This window comes from Carassius auratus, chromosome 13 (assembly GCF_003368295.1).
Source record: "Carassius auratus strain Wakin chromosome 13, ASM336829v1, whole genome shotgun sequence".
Taxonomy (NCBI): domain Eukaryota; kingdom Metazoa; phylum Chordata; class Actinopteri; order Cypriniformes; family Cyprinidae; genus Carassius; species Carassius auratus.
Genome location: NC_039255.1, coordinates 20,887,821 through 20,907,515, shown reverse-complemented (window position 1 = coordinate 20,907,515; position 19,695 = coordinate 20,887,821). Strand labels below are relative to the sequence as shown.

The window sequence follows — 19,695 nt, the reverse complement described above, 5'->3', positions numbered from 1 at the left end:
ATGTCAGTAAGCATAAATATATATATATATATATATATATATATATATATATATATATATATATATATAAATATATATATATATATATATATATATATATATATATATATGGTCATAGCTCAGTGTGCTGATTCTTTATGATACAATGTGATACAAAGTCCCATTATTTTGCATCATATGTCAATCACTTTAGAATCACATTTGCAAATGTTATTCATTTGAAGCCGTATACAAGTCAGTAGACATAATTAACAGTTCCTGGCATCATTAGATGAGGACAACTGAACATTATTTAGAGGTATAGCCTTCGTTTTGGACCCGGAAGAGGTCCTTCTATAAAGCTCTGTGAGTTCTAGTGACAGCTTTGGGTTTGAAAATGCAAAGCAGTAAATTATTCACAATAACATCTGAATTGATGCTGACCTGTAAGGCAGTGTTTGGTACACGGTTTAATGTTTCTTAGATAAAGAACCTGAGTAAGTTGAATTGTGGAAGCATTATATCTAATTTCTGCTGTCATTTAATCTGACTTTAATATTATCTAAAGACCTATTTTATTTTTTATTAAAAATAAAAACTCAAATGACCACTAAAATTTGCATTTCAAGCCAATATAAATGTACAAGATTTTTCTGTTTAATGAAAATCAGGTAAAATGAATCATTGAACTAGTCATTGAAACTAGTTCACAGAGCACACTCAGTCCACTGTCCAATAAAATAATGCCGTCAAAAACATTTTGTCTGACACCAACCAAACCTAAACAGCCAGCGGGCATGTGCTTGTGTAACAGCTTTTATTGTCTGCATGACGATGTAAGCTCATAGACACTGTCAGCAACAATAGTCTGATGCTTAAATGATTTAATGAACTCAATTTTAAAGAACAAACATTCCACACAAACAGCGTTTAAAGAATTGTTTCCATAAGGCTTGAATGCTAAAGAGATTACAGTGCTCTATAAAAGGCAGGTGTTCCATTCAAGAAGCTGAAATATGTACAGGGATCACTTTGTTTGAAGCCATATAATGAGACTAAAGCTAACAAACTATAAATTAACTCTATTCATCTTTCCATTAATTTAATAAAAAGATCATCTACACCCTCTAGTGGTGGAGCTGCTATGTAAAGCTTAACGAGCAAGACACTTCAGATGGTATACATTTAGTTGTCCTTCAAACACTAAAATTACAAAATAGAATGTGTTAGTGAAAAACACAAGACTACGGTCTTCTACTTCCCATTCCCCTGATTTCAGGTTAGTCAGTGCTGCATACAGACTTCAGTCAAGAGCAGTGCCTTCAAATCATTCTCTTAATTGGCACAATATTAAATGCCAAAAGAATCGGTAAAGCAAGTCAAAAGTTTCAACCATAAAAAAAGCAAGTACACTTGTAAATGCCTGATGAAGTACAGTATTTACATTTCAACGAAAATATTACTAGTGTACAATTCAGTGTTTGCTACATTTACATAATCTCTCAATCAAGTCAGACCGACATGAAATATGTACACATCAGAGAACAATTGCATCATGGATCTGTTTAAGCTATTAAAATAATTTGCGAATAATAAAAATCTGCCATTTACAAATTCAACAACCCTTTGGATGACCTCAGCATCAACACATGCTATTTTCAATATTTTCTTAAAACCTTTTTTCTGGACAGCAGTGGTCTTCCGTTCTCATGCAAAGGAGCTTTTTTATATATATATACGGTTGGTTTTTGTTTCGAGCAGGCTTCATTTTCCTCTGTTAACCGGGTCTCCGATAAGTTCTGGACATTTCTCTAGCCCCTTTGCGATTCTGTCGCACTTGTGCACCAGGTCGTAGTTTACTTTGTCTGTAATGACGCTGTCGTGCTTGTACTGAGGATGTCTGGCAACAAACTCCCTCATCCACTTAGCCATCGTCATCAGCTCACCTGAGAAGAACACAGTAGTGAACATTAAAAGAAACCGAAACAACACACAATCAATCTGCTGGATCTGACAATAACTGAACAAATAGTGTTCCTGTGGCTCAGTGGTAGAGCACTGCATTAACAGCACAAAAGGTTGTGGGTTCAATTCACATAGTAATAAGGAAAAATATATATATAGCCTGAATGAACGTTAAGACACTTTGTATAAAAGCATCTGCTAAATGCATAAATGTAAATACAATGGGACTGCAATAAGACAATCAGCAAAAAATAATCTGCAAAGGATTTTTTTTTTAATGTTTAAAAAAACAAAAAAGCACTAACACTGTAATTAACCGTAGTGCATTTGCATACCAGAAGCACGCTTCTTAATGAGTTTCAGGTAGTTGAGAATAGTGCATCGTGTGTCGACATCCACCTCCATGTTCTCAAGGTAGCAGTTCAACATTGGGATCAGGCCGTGAAACACCCCTTCCTAAGAAAGAAAGAAAGAAAGACAGAAAGAAACACACCACTAGGGCTGGGCAATGTCTAATTTAAATTATTTTGAGTTTTGTTGCCTTTTTTGTATGCTTCCTGTACTTTGTGTAAACATCTAGCCTATAATTCATTCGGCATATTTTGCACAATTAAAATTTTACCATTTAAATTAAATTGTTCATTGAATGGTTTTCAAAGTGATTTGTATTGTGATTGGGAAAAACATCATTATGTTATGTTAATAATATGTTTTTACCCAGTGAGAAATATAGTGTTATTAAATAAATAGTTGTTGTTTTTTTATGGGCACGATCACTTATGCCGGCTCAACATAATGATATCCTTCAGCGACAAGCCCTACACACCACCACACAATAAAGTTTAAGAATTGAGCATCGTTCTACCCACTTACATTTACATTACATTACATTTATTCATTCAGCAGATGCTTTTATCCAAAGCGACTTACAGATGAAGACAATGGAAGCGATCAAAAACAACAAAAAGAGCAATGATATATAAGTGCTATAACAAGTCTCAGTTAGGTTAACACAGTACACGTAGGATGGGATTTTAACTAATATAATAAATAAATAAAAAGAAAACAGATAGAATAAAAAAATTAAAGAATAGAGCAAGCTAGTTAGAGGTCTTTACACATACACACATACATATACAATTGCATAATAAATGAAAAGAAAATAGAATACAAAAAGATTAGAAAGGTAGTTAGATTTTTTAAAGAATAGAATTAGAATAGTGAGTGTTAAAGTTAGAGGGTCAAATAAAGATGGAAGAGATGTGTTTTAAGCCGATTCTTGAAGATGGCTAAGGACTCAGCTGCTCGGATTGAGTTGGGGAGTTCATTCCACCAGAAGGGAACATTTAATTTAAAAGTCCGTAAAAGTGACTTTGTGCTTCTTTGGAATGGCACAATCAAGCGACGTTAACTTGCAGAACGCAAGCTTCTAGAGGGCACATAAGTCTGAAGTAACAAATTTAGGTAAATGGGTGCAGAGCCAGTGGTAGTTTTGTAGGCAAACATCGATGCCTTGAATTTTATGCGAGCAGCTATTGGAAGCCAGTGCAATAAAGTCCACTTAAGCCTATTGTTAAAACTCTCCGGAAAGTAAAGTTAAAGAGCAGAGAGACACTCACCTTCCCATTGATGATGGTGTCAATACTCATCAGTGTGAACTCTTCACCGTCTTTAGCTTCACTCTCCACTCCATTCTGAGCTGTGGAGGGCGGGTCTAACACTGGGTTGCAGCCTTTAAATAATAATACAAATCAAGAAATGTATTATGATTTAAAGGAAATATGGAACCAGCATGCAGCAACAGAAATGACCACATGATTTTAGTAGTGCCTTTAGAAAAACGTCACAGCACAATGTTGATATGAATGATAGTGACCTCTTTTTAACTTTAATGTCAACTAACCTTTAAAGACATCCTTCCGAAAATAAAACATGCCTTCTTGCACTGCATTTCGCTTCTGGGCAACTTTCATATTTTCATCAACCTAAACCAAAACACATTGAAGTGCTTTAATGAACAGAAATACAAATGTCACGCATGCACAGGTTTAATTCTTGGAGGGTTTATTATCATTTTTTATTTTTTTGCCATTTAATATCTTCCAGTTTTTCAGCAGTGTAACCAAGAGGTAAAACGTGTCAAAACACAAAAAGAGAAAACCAACCTTTGATAATGGAATGAGGAAATCCAACTTATACGATAAGATCACACGAGTGAGGAGAACGATAAACACGACATAAGCAGAGTTTTCAAAATCTGTCAGTTGGACCTGTTTAAAAAAATAGGTAGAAATGCACGGAACGTTCAGATATAAGAAACAAAGCACAAATCAAATGACTGCATATATGAAACTCACATCAAACCTGTGCATATTTATATATATATATATATCCTCTAGAAGCTTGCGTTCTGCAAGTGAAGTTAAATGTTCCTCTCTGGTGGAATGAACTCCCCAACTCAATACGAGCAGCTGAGTCCTTAGCCATCTTCAAGAATCAGCTTAAAACCCATCTCTTCCATCTTTATTTGACCCTCTAACTTTAACACTCACTATTCTAATTCTATTCTTAAAAAAAATCTAACTACCTTTCTAATCTTTTTATATTCTATTTTCTTTTCATTTATTATGCAATTGTATATGTATGTGTGTGTGTGTAAAGACCTCTAACTAGCTTGCTCTATTCTTTTATTTTTTATTCTATCTGTTTTCTTTTTATTATATTATTTAAAATCCCATGCTACGTGTACGGTGTTAACCTAACTGAGACTTGTTATAACACTTAAATCGTCCCCTTGGAATTATAAGGTTCTATCTGACATTTTTGTCAAAATTGAGTTATTCACATATTATATTCACATATATATTCTTATTCTGTGACAACTTATTTACATTATGTGATGGTTTTTTTGAAGTTGTGTATATTTTGGGACTTTTTATTGAAAAAAACAAAAAGGTTCTATCTACAAAGACAAACTCTAACTTGGCTCTATAAGGTTCTATCTGCGTGAGCCAATCAGCATTTCGAATTCACAGAAGAGGACCAATCAGGATCAACTTTATATGTCGTGTCACCGGCTTTAGATCGCAGTGTGAGGATTATGGCATGCAACAAAGTTTTTAAGAAACCTAAAGATCTACAATTTTATTGACGATCTTATCAAGGAACGCAGCTCGAATTCCAGGCAAGTTCATTATTTTTTTAGGTCTTGCTGAGAAGATTGTTTTCATAGTCAGACACCACACTAGCCAGCAGTGCTAGCTTTATAGTTCCTGATATTAAGAGGCAAGCACTAAGATTAAAAAAAAAAATAAAAATAAAAAAAAAATAAAAATAAAAAACACTAACGAACCTATCCTACTCAAAATAGTTCGTTTACAGTAAGTTATGATCGTTATGTGAACAAGTGAAAGATCGTTAAAGCAGTTACCTCAGTATTAAAACGATTTAAGAATGATTGTAGACTGTCACTGTGTAGCTACTCAATGGGATACGATGCTAAATATATATAATATAAATATTGTGTTTAAATATGTATTTTTTCACATGTATTTTTTTTCTCCAGGCAGGTAACAAGGTAGATGCAGCAGGGCATAGGGTCTTACCAGACAAACTAGTGGGGAACCAGTGTCTGCACCTAACAGTTTACAAATTAAAGAGCTGGGGGCTACTCAGAAAAGAAGAAACGGGAGAAGTGTCTCAGATAAAGTCTGTGTTTGAAAAAATGAGCCACAGAGAGTATAATAGTTATGTGTTTTAAAAAATGATTCTGACATTTTTTTGTGATTTATATATAGTCAGTGAATCATTTTTCAATGATTATTAAACTTTATGAATTAATTTGCTGAAACATGTCTTTTTTTTTTTTTTTGCAGTTTTTAAAGTCTTAAAATGTCAATATTAAGCCTTAAAGGTCAAATAGTCAACAATTTAATTGATTGGGTCTTAATTATAACAATAAACATTAGCATGTTATTTCAGCCATACTGATGTCTAGAGAGAAAGCCATTTTACCTGGCCCACTTTCTAACACATTTTGAGACATTGTTACAACATTAAGTTTATATTCAATGTTCAAATAATGTTTTGGCAGATGGAACCTTATAATTCTAAGTGAAAAGTGTTTTTTTTAGAATTAGAAGGTTCTATCTGCATTTGACTCATTCCAAAAATCCCCATTTACAAATTCGATAGGATTTTGATATTGTATATTTAGAATACATTTAGGGTCCCTGTTATTTTTATGTTTGAAAGAAACTTGTTCCCCATATACATTTTCCTATATGTAATGCAAAAACTTTTAAGCTCAATATCTCAAAACTGCTCAGAACGCAGATAGAACCTTATAATTCCAAGGGGACGAAATATCATTGCTCTTTTTGTGGTTTTTGATTGCTTCCACTGTCTTCATCTGTAAGTCGCTCTGGACAAAAATGTCTGCTAAATGAATAAATGTAATGTAAATGTAAATATATGTGTGTGTGTGTGTGTGTGTGTGTGTGTGTGTGTGTGTGTGTGTGTGTACGCGCGTATATATATGATTAAAAGAGGAGTATGCAACAAAACTACAGAATGTCAGAATGTCTTTCGACATATACATGTTTTACCAAATAAAAAGATCAGCACTTTTAGAGTTCATCCCACTATTTGATGTGAGCACAAGTATTGGAACAGTTGAATTTAAGGCAGATGTAAAAAATTAAAAGCTAATATTTTAGTTGCAGATCCCTTGCATGCAATCAGAGCAGTGAGTCTGCAACCCATAAACATCACCAGTCTCTTGGTCTTATGCTTTGAAATGCTTTTCCCCAGCCTTTAAGGCAGCCATTTCCAACTGTTGCTTGTTCTGGGGAGTTTCTGTCTTTAGTCTGCTCTTCAGATGGTGAGATTAATGTTCAATCAAATTTAAATTTGGAGATTGTTTTGGGCAATCTAAGACTTTACATTTCTTTGCCCTGATGAAGTCCTTGAGTTAACTTGCAGGGTGTTTTGGGTCATCGTCCTGATCCAATATTAAGTGCTTTCTAATGAGTTTGGTGGCATTTTCTTGAATACAGGTAGCCAAGATGATTTTGAACCATTCCAAATTAATTCTGCAAATGCCATCATACATAAAGTCATCATTAAAATGAAGAGGTCCTGTTCTAAAGACAGCCATGCATGTCTATGCCATGACATCACCTTCACCAAGCTTTACAGATGAGCTTGTATGCTTAGGATCATTTGCAGTTCCTTTTTCTCTCCACATTTTAGCTTTCCAATCACTTAGATAAAGTTTAATCTTTGTCTCATCGGTCCATCAACTCAGTTCCAAAATCTTGCCTTTCTATCTTTGGTGCTGATCAGAGGTATGCATCTTGCTGTGTAGCTTCTGTAATTCTGTGTCAAATTCTCCTGCGGACTGTAGATTGGCCGAGCATCACCCCAGCTTTCTGGAGGTTGTTGGTGATTTTACAGACATGTATTTTAGGGCTCATTTTCACAGCTTTTATGATTTGTCATCAACTCAGCTGATTTCTCAGCTGATCAGGTCGTTGTTGGTTGCTGATGTCCCCGGTAGTTTCCAAACTCTTGATTTCTCCATGCTCTTTGTTTTTCCCTTTAGTTCTCATCAACTTCCTCTTTTCTTTTAGCATCCAAATTGCTTGCTTTTCTTTCAGAGTCGGCTTCCTTGTCTTCATCCTGGTTTGTGTGAGTCATCGTCGAATGCAAGAATGCAGACGCAATGGATATAACATAAGACACATTCCCTGCTTTTAATACGTGAAGAATTAATGCAGGACAGGACACAGCTGACCACTAAGAAAGACCCGTGAGGCAACTGTCCCAATACTTCTGCTCACATCAGAAAGGGAGATGAAACTCTAAAAGTGCTGATCTTCTTAGCTGGTAAAACATCTTTGTGTTGAATCACACAATAATAAAATGTAACATTCTGTAAGTTTGTCTCATATTCATTATAGTGTGTGTATTCTGTCAGTAGAAAATGAATAGTTTTGCATGTGCTTGAATAAACTAGGTAGCGGAGAACTGACGTTTGCTTTGCTAAGCACACAGCCAGTCAAGCCGCGTCTGCTTGCATCATTTGGCACACAGACAGCGGCAGACGGCTGTTGGTTTAATACCTCCATTGGACGAAACTCGACTCTCCATCCGATGTCAGAGTTTGGAGGGGGCGGCTTGAACCTCATTGTCTGCCAGTTGGTTGACTGAAGGTTCTGCAACATGCAAAATAAACTATGGCTCACTTTCACATGCAATTTGAACAAATCTTTCAAACTACAAAAGTGAACACTGGTCTAATACTGACACTTTGTTGCTGATCAGTTTGCTAGAACAATGAAAATCCGATGTTAACTTTACCTCAAAGTGGTCCGATTCGTTCTCATCATCCAAATGAATCTTCTCTTGGAAGAGCGACAGCGGGTCGCGGATGAAGAGATGTGCAATGTGCTGTGCCAGCAGTTTGTCGATGCCTGCAACAGTGCAATACAGTGCGACTGAAAATACTGCACACAGAGCTGACAGACCGCAACGGCCTGCTTCAATGATCTTCACACCCCATCTACCCTGAACACGAGTGCTGTGTCGCTTTGAAAGCAAAAAGTACCCATTACAAGCAACAATGCTGTCTACAGTGGACTTGGATCTTTTGACAAGAGGACAAAGGAATGAGCAAGACTTATGTTTGAGGTGATCCTCAAGCTGCTGTAGACAGGGTTCCAGTGTGTGTTTCTTTACCTGCATCTAAGAGCTGTTTGTTGATATCTTCATCTATGGTCAGCTCAATGTCATTGTATTTATCACCACAGCAGGAGAGGTAGCTGTCAATCGAATCGTACCGTGATTTATGGATCCTGAATTTGTTGTTTTTCAGTGGCTGCAGAGAAACAGAACATGGATTCACTTTTTCTTTAAAAAAAAAAAAATCAGAAACCGAGAAAAAAAAAAGCAGGATAATTGATGTGAGAAACTGACATGATGCGACATAAGCACTATTCGGACGAGACTATTTTTCTAAACTACGTTTGAGTTTCGATTCTTACCACCTGACGTCTGTGATTTTCATGTACCAATTCGGACGGGACTAACATCTCCGTGTTTATTACAGAGGTGGGAGGGTCTGATTTGTGTATCTGGGCGTCACAGAGATCACGCGCTCTGTATGCGTGCATTGCATTCATTCAGAATGATTGCCTTAGTATTATTACACAATAAATACTAAATGGCTAGTATAGCAAAACCATGTTAATGTGTGGTTCCTTTAGTTTAACTTGTTTACCTTTTTTTTTTATTAAATGTAATTAAAACATTATGTAACTGAGTACATAAATGAACGCGAGTAATCTTACCTGATGCTGATATTACAATAGCCGGTATTAACAGTTTACGCGATCTTGCTCTTGATTTTATTAGTTGTATTATTTTTTTATCATTATTTATTTGCCGCTAAGCAAATATATCATACATCCGCGCGGTAAGAGCATCTACGGTAATTCACGTTGGCCAAAACACACAAGGAAACGCGTTGTGAAATAAAATATCACCAGCAATCACAGACATTCGCATTCGGACGGGATTAGTTTTCTCAGAGGATCACGGAGTTTGAAACGGTAGGTAATTTGCTCTGGAATTATCACAGAGGTTGTGTGAGAAAAACAAAGACATGGCTGATTCGGACGTGATTAAAATCACCAAGTACGTCTGTGAAACACCGATTTCTCTAACGACTCCCTGTAAAACTAGTCCCGTCCGAATAGGGCTATACTCAATTTTTTTTTTGACATTTAAACATCAGCTGATTAATCACTGACATTGACTGATAACTGTTGATATCAGTAGTCAGATCTACTGACAAACTTGCTCATTATTATACATGTTGCTTTTACTGTCATTCGATATTAAACATTTAAACTTTAAGTTCAAACATTTTTATCTAACAAAAAATGAAAAACAAAAAAAAAAAACATTTGTGACAGTTAACATTGCATAATTTTAAGAGGAGAATTAACATATTCATGTGTGCAAATTGAGTCAGGCTTTTCTTTTTCCTTTTACATATTTAAATACAGTAGCCGTGATTTTGCCAAGTAATACATGGTCCTGGAACAACAACAACAACATCTAATGATCCTGGATCAACATTACTGTTCAAAAATATAGACTTAAACCTTAAATCTCTCCCCCTAAAACTAACCTTACCCATAATTTATATCAGTGGGGAATGAAAGCTGATTAACAAGGACAAAACTGACTGCCACAAAAAGATTTTCCAAAAGGCTTTGACTTTGTTAAATAAATATGAGCACTGCAAGTTTAAATTGGCATTTATATATGGGGGCAAGGGCGTGCTGCCACAAATAGAGTGCAAGGCTGTGGGAAACACTGTAACGTTACTGGTTTTCTATGTCACTGCCAAATGATCTGTTTGTAACAGATTTCTGAGCAGAATTTGAATGCTGTTCATTAGATCTCACAGCAATTTTTATTAATTCTGCAGCGAATTCAAACCCTTCTCACTGGATCTCACAGCGCTTGTGCTGTAACAGTGTCGCAAACTCAACTTTGGCTGTTCTGAGACTGGAGAAGTTGGTTTGCATCGCAGTCTGCGCAACTCAAATGAGTAGCGCAATTTAGTTTTGAAACAGAAACAGAAATGAGAGAGTTGAACAACACTGTGGTCGCACCAATGCAACCACTCAATGGCCACAGTCTGGAGCCCTCTGAAGTTCTCAAAAGCAGTAATCAGATGGGGTTCGTTTTCTTTTAAAATTACACCACAAAAAGAAAATTTTGTCAAACACTTATCCCCATGTCGTTCCAAACCCATAAAAGCTTAGTTTGTTTTCGGAACACAATTTAAGATATTTTTTTGATGAAAACCAAAGAAAGACTGAAAACTGAAAGACTACCAAATAAATATCAGTGTCAAAGTCCAGAAAAGTCTGAAAATCATGGTCAGAATAGTCCATCTGCCATCAGTGATTCAACCATAACATTATGAAGCGACGAGAATACTTTTTGTATGTGAAGAAAACAAAAATAACAACTTTATTCAACAATTCCTCTCCATATCAGCGTAGCAACATTTTGGCAGTATGCATACGCAGTACGACATTTCTGAGCAGTACGCAGGCAGAATACCCGTTTGTCCTGAAGGTAAAAACTGAAACTCAGAATAGAGAGGATGGGAAGTAACCGTTAAGATAGATTGTGCTTTTCGAACTACCTGTCGATTATATAGGTCAGTAGGATGTCTCTGCTGAACTAAAATCTTACTACTGGTGTTAACTATTTTCACCAATGCAGTCTTCATACCAAGACTGCCATACCAGCATAACATAGCAAATATTAAAACAGACTCAGTGTAAGATTTCTAAGACAGAGTCATCAGGGATCTAACAATGTTAAATCTGGACAGTCTCCATAGTACACACGTTGCTTGCCCCTTTTACAAATCTTCTCCACATTTACATTAAAATTCAGCTTGTTATCAATCACACATCCCAAATACTTGTATGATTACACAACCTCAACCTCCTGATCTTTAATAGTTGTTCTCTTTATATCACTTTGATTACACCTTGATCATTCATTTAAATAACGATCCCTAGTCGAGATGGAATCTTCAGCTCAGTTCTTAGACTGTCTGATTAAAATGTTCCCTTCTTAGGGCTGTACGATACAATGGGACAAGTTGAATACAGTTATAGTCCGTCCCTCCTGGCGGGGGAAGAGGGAGAGATTTAAATGCATCCTTTATGGAAACATAACAAACCTAGAGTCCTGTTATGTCTTGTTGGACATGTGACATACTGGTAAAGGTCTCTCAGGGTCTTATCCAGCACACATTGGTTAAAATCACCCATAATTATCATTGGTGCATCGAGAGAAATTAGTTGCACTGTTTGGGTTACTTGTAGAATGCTTTCTGAAGCTTTATCACCGTTTGTCCTGAGATGAATACAGACAACAGTAACGAATATTTGAGGAAACTCGTGTGGAAGGTATGCAGTGCGTAACCATACAGACAGTATTTCAATGTATTGAGTACACAATATATCTATTGTGAGTCTTTTTCTCACAATAATGTTCTTACAGTACCTTTGATTTAGAGCTGGGCGATATATCGAATATTAGCGATAGTACTGGAATAATTTTGACGACGATGTAAAATTTGAATATATCGGGAATATCGAATATTTCAAATTCAAGCATACTTTCCCAAAAGAACGCGCCGAATGTCCAAAAAAGGAACCTGTAACTGCTCTACGCCCCTCTACTATGAGAGCTTAATGATAGCGGTTGCCAGATAACAAGAGTTTAAATCTCCGAATCAGAGCTCCACTGTTACAAGGATACATTTTCTGCCCGGTGTTTGCTTATTTTAAGCAATCTGGCAACCATGCGCACGTGCTCACTCCTCATTGCGGAAGAGCCGCCGACAATAATCTGAAAACACTAACAAGCTGGAATTGAGCGATCTAATGAAAGCGTCGTTCAGCCGGTCTGTGTTCTGTCGTGAGATCTCAACTGTATTGTTTGCATTTGTGATCGCAAAATAAATGCACTTACTCGACCGCTGATGTTTGAATAGAGAAACATAGGCTATGGCCAATTGGAATTACTATTGGGGAATTTCACTGATACGTTTACCAGTTTCCATATTATAGACAGAGAGAATGCAAAAGTTTTTGGTATTCATTTATATATATTAATATATAAGAAATAGCTATGTGCTTCAGCAACTAGCTCCCCATCTAAGAGGGTTTTTAATGTCAGTAGGAACATGCCAGAGCTTCTCTTAAAACCGCAGACAGTTGACAGACTTGTGTTCTTAGCTTAAAAACTTGTTAAAATTTTTTAAATAAAATACTTATCCCAGTTGCATAATATAAATTGTGAATTGCATCCACTAAAAAGTTGACAGAATGCACTTTCTGTACTTAATTTGCACTGCTTCAGTTACATATAGGCCTACATGTATTCATTTAATAAAAAGCAGTAAGTGATCTCTTGGTCTAGATTTTTTTAACTGCTTAAATAAGCTGTTTAATCTAAATTGTTTTTTTTTTTTGTTTTTGTGCAAAAGAAAATCATGTTTTTTTTTATTATTTAAATGCAAACGCAAACATAGAGATATATATCGAATATCGTAAAAAATTTGACAATATCGAGATATAATTTATTTTTATGTATCGCCCAGCCCTACTTTGATTTATGTATAGGCATGATGGTAAAGAGGATCTCACCTCCAGGCCCCGCTCTTCTCTGGTTCTGTCATCCACCGATGCAGAGATCACGCCCCATCGACAGTCGATGTCTGAGACATAGCCCCGATAGAACGGTGAGGCAGCGCTGAGAGCCATCTGCACAAACACACACAGAACTTTTGAGTGCATTTCTGAAGCTTCATCTAAAGGCATCCTTAAAGGTTGTACAACTGCTAACAACACAGGAACGTGAAAAAGAAGAGGGTCGGTTTTTATATTAAAATAACACTTACAATAAGGTTAACAGTAGTTAACCATTATTAAAATCAAAAGTCGTGCTTGTTAACATTAATGTATTGTGTGAACTAACATGAACAATGAATAACTGTATTAACTTCATATGAGTATTTTCATTAACTAACATTAACAATGAACAATACATTTGTTACAAGTATTTATTAGTCTTTGTTAGTTCATACATCAATGTTAACAACTGACACCTTACTGTAATGTGTTACCTATATAACTTCATGTGTGGTAAAGATGCCCAATTTTTAGCAAGCTGTCACATCAAGCATAAAATTTGCCTCGCCTGCATTGACCATTTCCCCACATTTATTTAACTGTATAAACACATAATGATTAATTATCATTTGTTCTGTGAAGCAAAGTTTACTTTCTGGTTTTGGACCCTTTTCATAAGACATTGTGTTTCTGTTGTGAGAATTCCCCAAACCCGTGTTCTCTTACCACTATGGGACAGAAAGTGGCCAGCTGGTCATAAAGGTAGCGTGCCTCACTGATGCTGCAAGCCTGGAAGGTCACCTGAAATGGCAGGGGTGGACAACACAGACCCAATGTCAAACACTTGATTTAGATATCCTCAATGCAAATTAGTAGCCGGGTTTCCGTCCAAAGTTGCAAATTCAACTTAGGAGTAAAATTTGAATATTGTATAAACATTTGTGAATAAGCACGGTTTCCATCCAACAAGTCAAAGAGAACAAAATCATCACTAAGTGGCACTAAATATCACTAACAAAAGTAGAGGCCACTGAATATAAGAATTTTCACATATAATAAATTACTTGCACTTCATAACTCGTTTCTGATGTGATACTTCAGTATGCGCATACAAACAGGGTAATGGAAACATAGGTAGTGAGAGAGGTTTCTGGGAGGAAAATACATTGTTTTACCTGCAGGCAACAGTTTCCCATGCCGAAGCCCATGGCGTCCATGTAGATGTGATCAGGCAGGGCAGCCCGGGCAGCTTCCCCATCGTCCTCTGGAAACGCCTCCACAAAAGGAGACGGGGTGTTTTTATCTTTAAAAACTGTTAAGGAGAAAGAGAAGCAATTAAAAAACATGTCAGAAATCATGCAGAAATATAATAAACATCTTGATTTTATTTTATTTTTCGTTAATAATCACCTGCTCAAACAAAAAAATTGTGACATGTTGCAGTCCGAATATGCTACCAAACAATTGAAACTCAATTACAGAGACAGTTCAGATTCTTCTGTAATGCAGCTCTAAGACATTGAAGTCATTATGTGGCTCAAGTGAGTTCTGTATTAGTTCAGATAGGGCTGCACGATTAATCAAATTTTAAAAAGTGAACATTTCTGCTCATCTTGATTTATTATGGGTCTCATTCACTTTCATTAGGAGCAGATCAAATGAAACCACATACTCGGTTTATTCTATTATTTCAGAGCAAGACTTCCTTTCAACTACAGAAACCGAAATCTATCTTTTACAAAGACAAACAACCATCAAAACACTTACTTGGTACATTTATCACCACCTTTTCTCCTCTCCGGTGGCGTATGTTTCTGGTCAGAGTGCTATAACACATGAAACAGATGAGATTCGTTAGTGCATCACCTAATGCATTCATACCCTTTTCAGTTGCAATAACCATGGATTAAATATTTACAAATATTGGTTTTGGTACAATTCATGTCTGTAGAACAAACCGTACAGGATGAATTAAGTACTTATAGTTAGGTTTGCTGAAATCCTTAACTGACCATAAATATGAGTGACTCTACAGATGAACACCACTTTGCACAATGCTCTTGGCTACTGGAATGTGAAAGACCATCGTCTCTTGAACTGGGCTCCCCATAATCCCTGTGTAATGCCTCTGAGCTCGAGCTTATGCAAACAACTCCTCTCTCACCTGAATCTAGGGTGTCTGTTGATGGCCTCATCGGGGAAGAAAAGTGATTTGGACACCCCTTTTTCAACAGGTGTGGGTTTGTATTCTGGCTGAGTGAAGCCTGGGCAGCCTAACCTAAAACACACACACACATCGCAAAGAGTTCAGAACAGCACACATTTGCATATTAGACTGCAACTCTACAAGGGATGTAAAAACATGCAAAGACAAATATAAGCCTGCATCTTTTATCATGGTCAATAAAGTGTTTGGGGCTAAAGGGTGAATGCCGTCTACACACATATGGCACACCCAAATCACTCAAACATCCAGGAGTGTTATGCTGGAAAAAAAGCTAATGTTTGAACTTTATTGTAACTATATATATATATATATATATATATATAATACAAAAACTGCTAAAGCTGCAACAGTTTCATTTCAGTGGATCGAAACAGCTCATTCAAAACGACGCATTTTAAATGTCTTTTTTATCCCCGAAAAAAAAAAAAAAAAAAAAAAAAGACCTGTGCCATGACTAACTCTGGGCATATCATATTCATAAATGCCATCTACAAAAAGAAAGAAAAAAAAGCTACATTTAAAAGAAAAACAAAAGCAGGACAAGTGTTTATTGGTAAAAGGTAGGTTTTCTCACCTGTATATAATAATTAGTCCATATTATATTCACTCCCTATTAGACAACAGTCCTTTTACAGCTACTTCTCTCATACAAATTCAATTGCCTGAAGGTCTCAAATTCTACACGCAAGCAAAATGTGTTATGTAGTCAGATTAATCGCACTCCCTTTCTTCTGTGCTCAGTTTGGCACTCAGTGGCACTTGTTCAATGAAGTCTGCTCTCTGCCAGGGTGCAAAATGGAAAAATCTGCAGAATTTTCTAACTTCCACAGATGAAGATAAAGTGATAAAACATGCAAGTTATGCACTGAAGAACAGCAGACATTGACACACAGGGTAACCTAGAAGCTTATGAGTTTGTTTGACAACATAATATAAAGAGCTGCCATGTTTTGCATAACCTGGGTCATTCATTTTTCCCCACAGCAGCTAACTTTGTGTTGTCCACTATACTTCAGATATGTTTTGTCCACAGAAATGCATCATTACTGTGACGTGACTAGTGGACGTTTTCTGTAAATGTAATACTTTATTAAAAGTGTAAAAGGTCACCAACTGAGACAATATCAGGAATAACCAGGGAAAACATCTTGCGTCAAGAAATTGGTTATAATCTGGTCTGTGCTTGATGCAAAAACCTGAATCTAAATCCAAAGGCAACCTTAAAGGGAAACTCCACACCAAAATTAAAATTTAATCATTAATCTATTAACCCCAATAACATTTCAAACCCGTAAAAGCTTTGTTCGTCTTTGGAACACAATTTAAGATATTTTGGATGAAAACCTGGAGGCTTGTGTAAGTTACACTGTCAAGGTCCAGAAAAGTATGACATGCATCATCAGAATAGTCCATCTGCCATCAGTTGTTCAACCGTAACGTTATGAAATTGTGTTCCGAAGACAAACAAAGCTTTTACGGGTTTGGAACAACATGGGGGGGGAAGTGATTGATGACAAAATTTTCATTTTGGGCTGGAGTATCCCTTTAACGGAAATTTAGCAAAGCTTACTCAACTTTGGGTAGATATGGATATTATTATTGGATTACAGCTAAGGATTGATGATATAATTACCTGGGGAATGAAGTAACTGTGAGGAGAGTCTCGTTCATTCTAAGCACAGATGCAGCTTCTCTCCTCCGCTTTCCCATGTTGTCTTCTACCGTGTTAAACTCCGACATGGTCCCTCCGTACGGCTGCCCGGGCGTCCCTTCGATCATGTAGCTGCCGTACTCTGGCCTCCAGAGAGTGGGGTGGCTGCAAACATGCAAGGATCACAATCAACTACTAAGAAAACGCAAAAAAAAAAACTGAAGATTACAAAGCAAGAGATCAATATTTGGTCTCTTCATCTAAAGGGACGTACGAATGTGAACACTAGCACAAGCACTGGTAGACAAATTAGCACAGATTTATACAGACAGAAAACATGTCATGTCATGCTCTGACAAGGCTGTCATATCAGTAGACTCTGGATTCTAAAGTTTGGAAATTTTAAAAGAAAATCAATTCCGAAATCTAGCACCTTAAAATGGAGAAATACAAGTCTGGCCAATCTATCAGTCTACTGTATATAAATGGGTGGCATCTCAGACTGTCCATGTTCTGTGTTGGGACGGGGTGCTATGCTCTTCAGTGTGTGCAGTAGAGAAGCAGTAATGAGGAATGCCTCGGCTCTCTCATTTCACACTGCACGCAACGGTCAACAGCTAGACAACATCAGTAGCGCTTAGCCTTAGAAGGGCTTGTGTAGACAGGTTCAGACAAAAGGCCATTCCTCCCTTCTACATATAACTAATCATAAACTTAAAATCAAGAATATGCTGTCTGAGCTAGCTGCTTCAATTGACTCTTATGAGGCTGTCATTTAAACAGAAGTACAGGTACAAAAGATACTATCGATCTTGTTGGCTGATTAGACACATGCATAAAAGAGGGATTGGCTGCAAAACATTACAGGCCTGTAGGAGGTTAAAGTGTACTAAAGGACAAACCAGCTAGGCTCAGGTTACCCAGTTAAAGAAAAAAAAAAAATCTTCAATGGGTGCAATAAGGGTCAGAAGTGTTAGAATCCATTTCTGGATTCATAGCAAAACCCTGCACATGTTACCAGATCAAAAAGTCTGACCTGTTTTGTGACATACTGTACAAAAAATCCCACTAAAACGTTACTCACTTGGGGTTGATCTTTTCACCCTTTTCCTGAAGGGTTTCCAAAACATCCTTCCCGTTCAGAACAAGGCGGACTTTTTCATTTTTATCATCCATTTCCACCAACATGTACTCCACCTGCAAGATGTTTCAGACACTTTTTTTACAATGGTTCATCAAATTACAAAATATTACCCACAAGTAACAATGGTTTCTGTAAGCACCGTTGCTTTCACTAAGGGTATTAAGCATATTCTGAGTGAGTGGATTTGCCTTGTAAACCCAACAATGACAAAGCACAGTATTATTTTTCTCTAGACACACTGATTATGAAAGTAAAATTGCAGTGTGATATTTGTAGACTGAGGTCATTCCATTCTTTTTGCCTTTTGAGTCCAGCGATGCGGAACAAAGGATTCACCTAAACCAACAACATTCCGCAGGTTTTATCATAAATCCATCGACGACATCTGGCCGAACAAAGGTATTGAAATGAAAAGACATTTCAAAAGGAGGTTTAGAAATGGACATTAGCCTGCTGATCCTACATGAACTTTTCATTTGTACGTGAAAATTTTAGGCGCCATTGTTTGAAATGTTTACTTTAGCACATGGTTAAGAAAAAAAAAAAAAAAAAAAAAAAAAAAAAGAGCTAGAGCTCACTATAAGATGACGAACCGCCCACCCATCCATTGGAAATGGGATTTTGTAATTGTCATCACAAAATCTGTGAACTAAAAACACTGTGGGCAGATCTTCACATGCCTGGGCTGCATTATACATACTCTATACCAGTGGAACATTGGATGCACCCAGCAATACCTTATTACTGTGATTTTTCTCTACTCTAATAATCAACACTTACAAATGGGAGAACATGGAGTGAAGTCAAAACAAAATATATCATATTTGAGTTTCCACTGAGCATTGTCTCAACCCACTTTACCCTGGGATCATTTTTTAACATAACTAAAGAAAGTGGATGGACAACTGTTGGCTCCTTGCTCGTGCTCAGCCACATCGAAACAGAGTGAAGTTTTAGTTTGGCAAATTAATTCACGCAAAAACACAAATTGCATGCGTCTACAAAACTAATTTCAATATTGTAAACATCGGCCTTTATACCTGAAGGATTTTAAGAATCATAAATCCACAGTCAAGTGTGTCCAGAAGTGTCAGTGTACGAGCATGCATAACATTAAGTGATCCGAACGGCGCACCTGCTCACAAGCAGCATCCGAGTCTGGTCCGTTGCATCACTGCATGCTGCCTCTAAAAACGCAACCACGTGTTTCTCCATCACATGCAATTATAAAGTGCATTTATGAAGATGAAAAAGAGCCTCACCTCGTCTCCCCATTTCAGCACATCCTTCTGTCGATCTTTGACCTTGTTGTAGATGTTGAGGAACTGCAGGATGCCGTGCTTTCTAACGTGGTCCGCATGTTTCTTGGTCTCTTCCCAGTTGAGTGGCGAACCCTGTGACAGTAAGCCCATAGCACAAACCTACGATCCCTGGCGTATTGTTATGGACTTCGACTTCAGCTTCTCCTCAACCGCGTAACTGACACTTCACG

At 36.9% G+C, this 19,695-nt stretch overlaps 1 protein-coding gene across 2 annotated transcripts; it reads right to left on the bottom strand.

Moving 5' to 3' along the window:
• Nucleotides 1-846: 846 nt before the first annotated feature.
• Nucleotides 847-19,615, bottom strand: LOC113113010 (glutamate--cysteine ligase catalytic subunit-like). 2 transcript variants are annotated; one of them, XM_026279095.1, is made up of 17 exons: nucleotides 19,466-19,600; nucleotides 19,339-19,390; nucleotides 18,144-18,256; nucleotides 17,042-17,224; nucleotides 15,346-15,459; nucleotides 14,949-15,007; nucleotides 14,357-14,493; nucleotides 13,908-13,982; nucleotides 13,197-13,313; nucleotides 8,686-8,824; nucleotides 8,308-8,420; nucleotides 8,070-8,162; nucleotides 4,110-4,214; nucleotides 3,848-3,929; nucleotides 3,564-3,676; nucleotides 2,280-2,400; nucleotides 1,724-1,925 (listed from the first exon to the last, which is right to left on the bottom strand). In XM_026279095.1, the coding sequence occupies exons 3-17, from the start codon at nucleotides 18,245-18,247 to the stop codon at nucleotides 1,744-1,746; spliced, it is 1,737 nt and encodes a 578-aa protein (XP_026134880.1). In that variant the 5' UTR covers nucleotides 18,248-18,256; nucleotides 19,339-19,390; nucleotides 19,466-19,600; the 3' UTR covers nucleotides 1,724-1,743. The 2 variants fall into 2 exon arrangements, with proteins under 2 accessions (XP_026134879.1, XP_026134880.1); XM_026279094.1 differs by lacking the exon at nucleotides 19,339-19,390 and having other exon boundaries at nucleotides 847-1,925; nucleotides 19,466-19,615.
• Nucleotides 19,616-19,695: the final 80 nt, after the last annotated feature.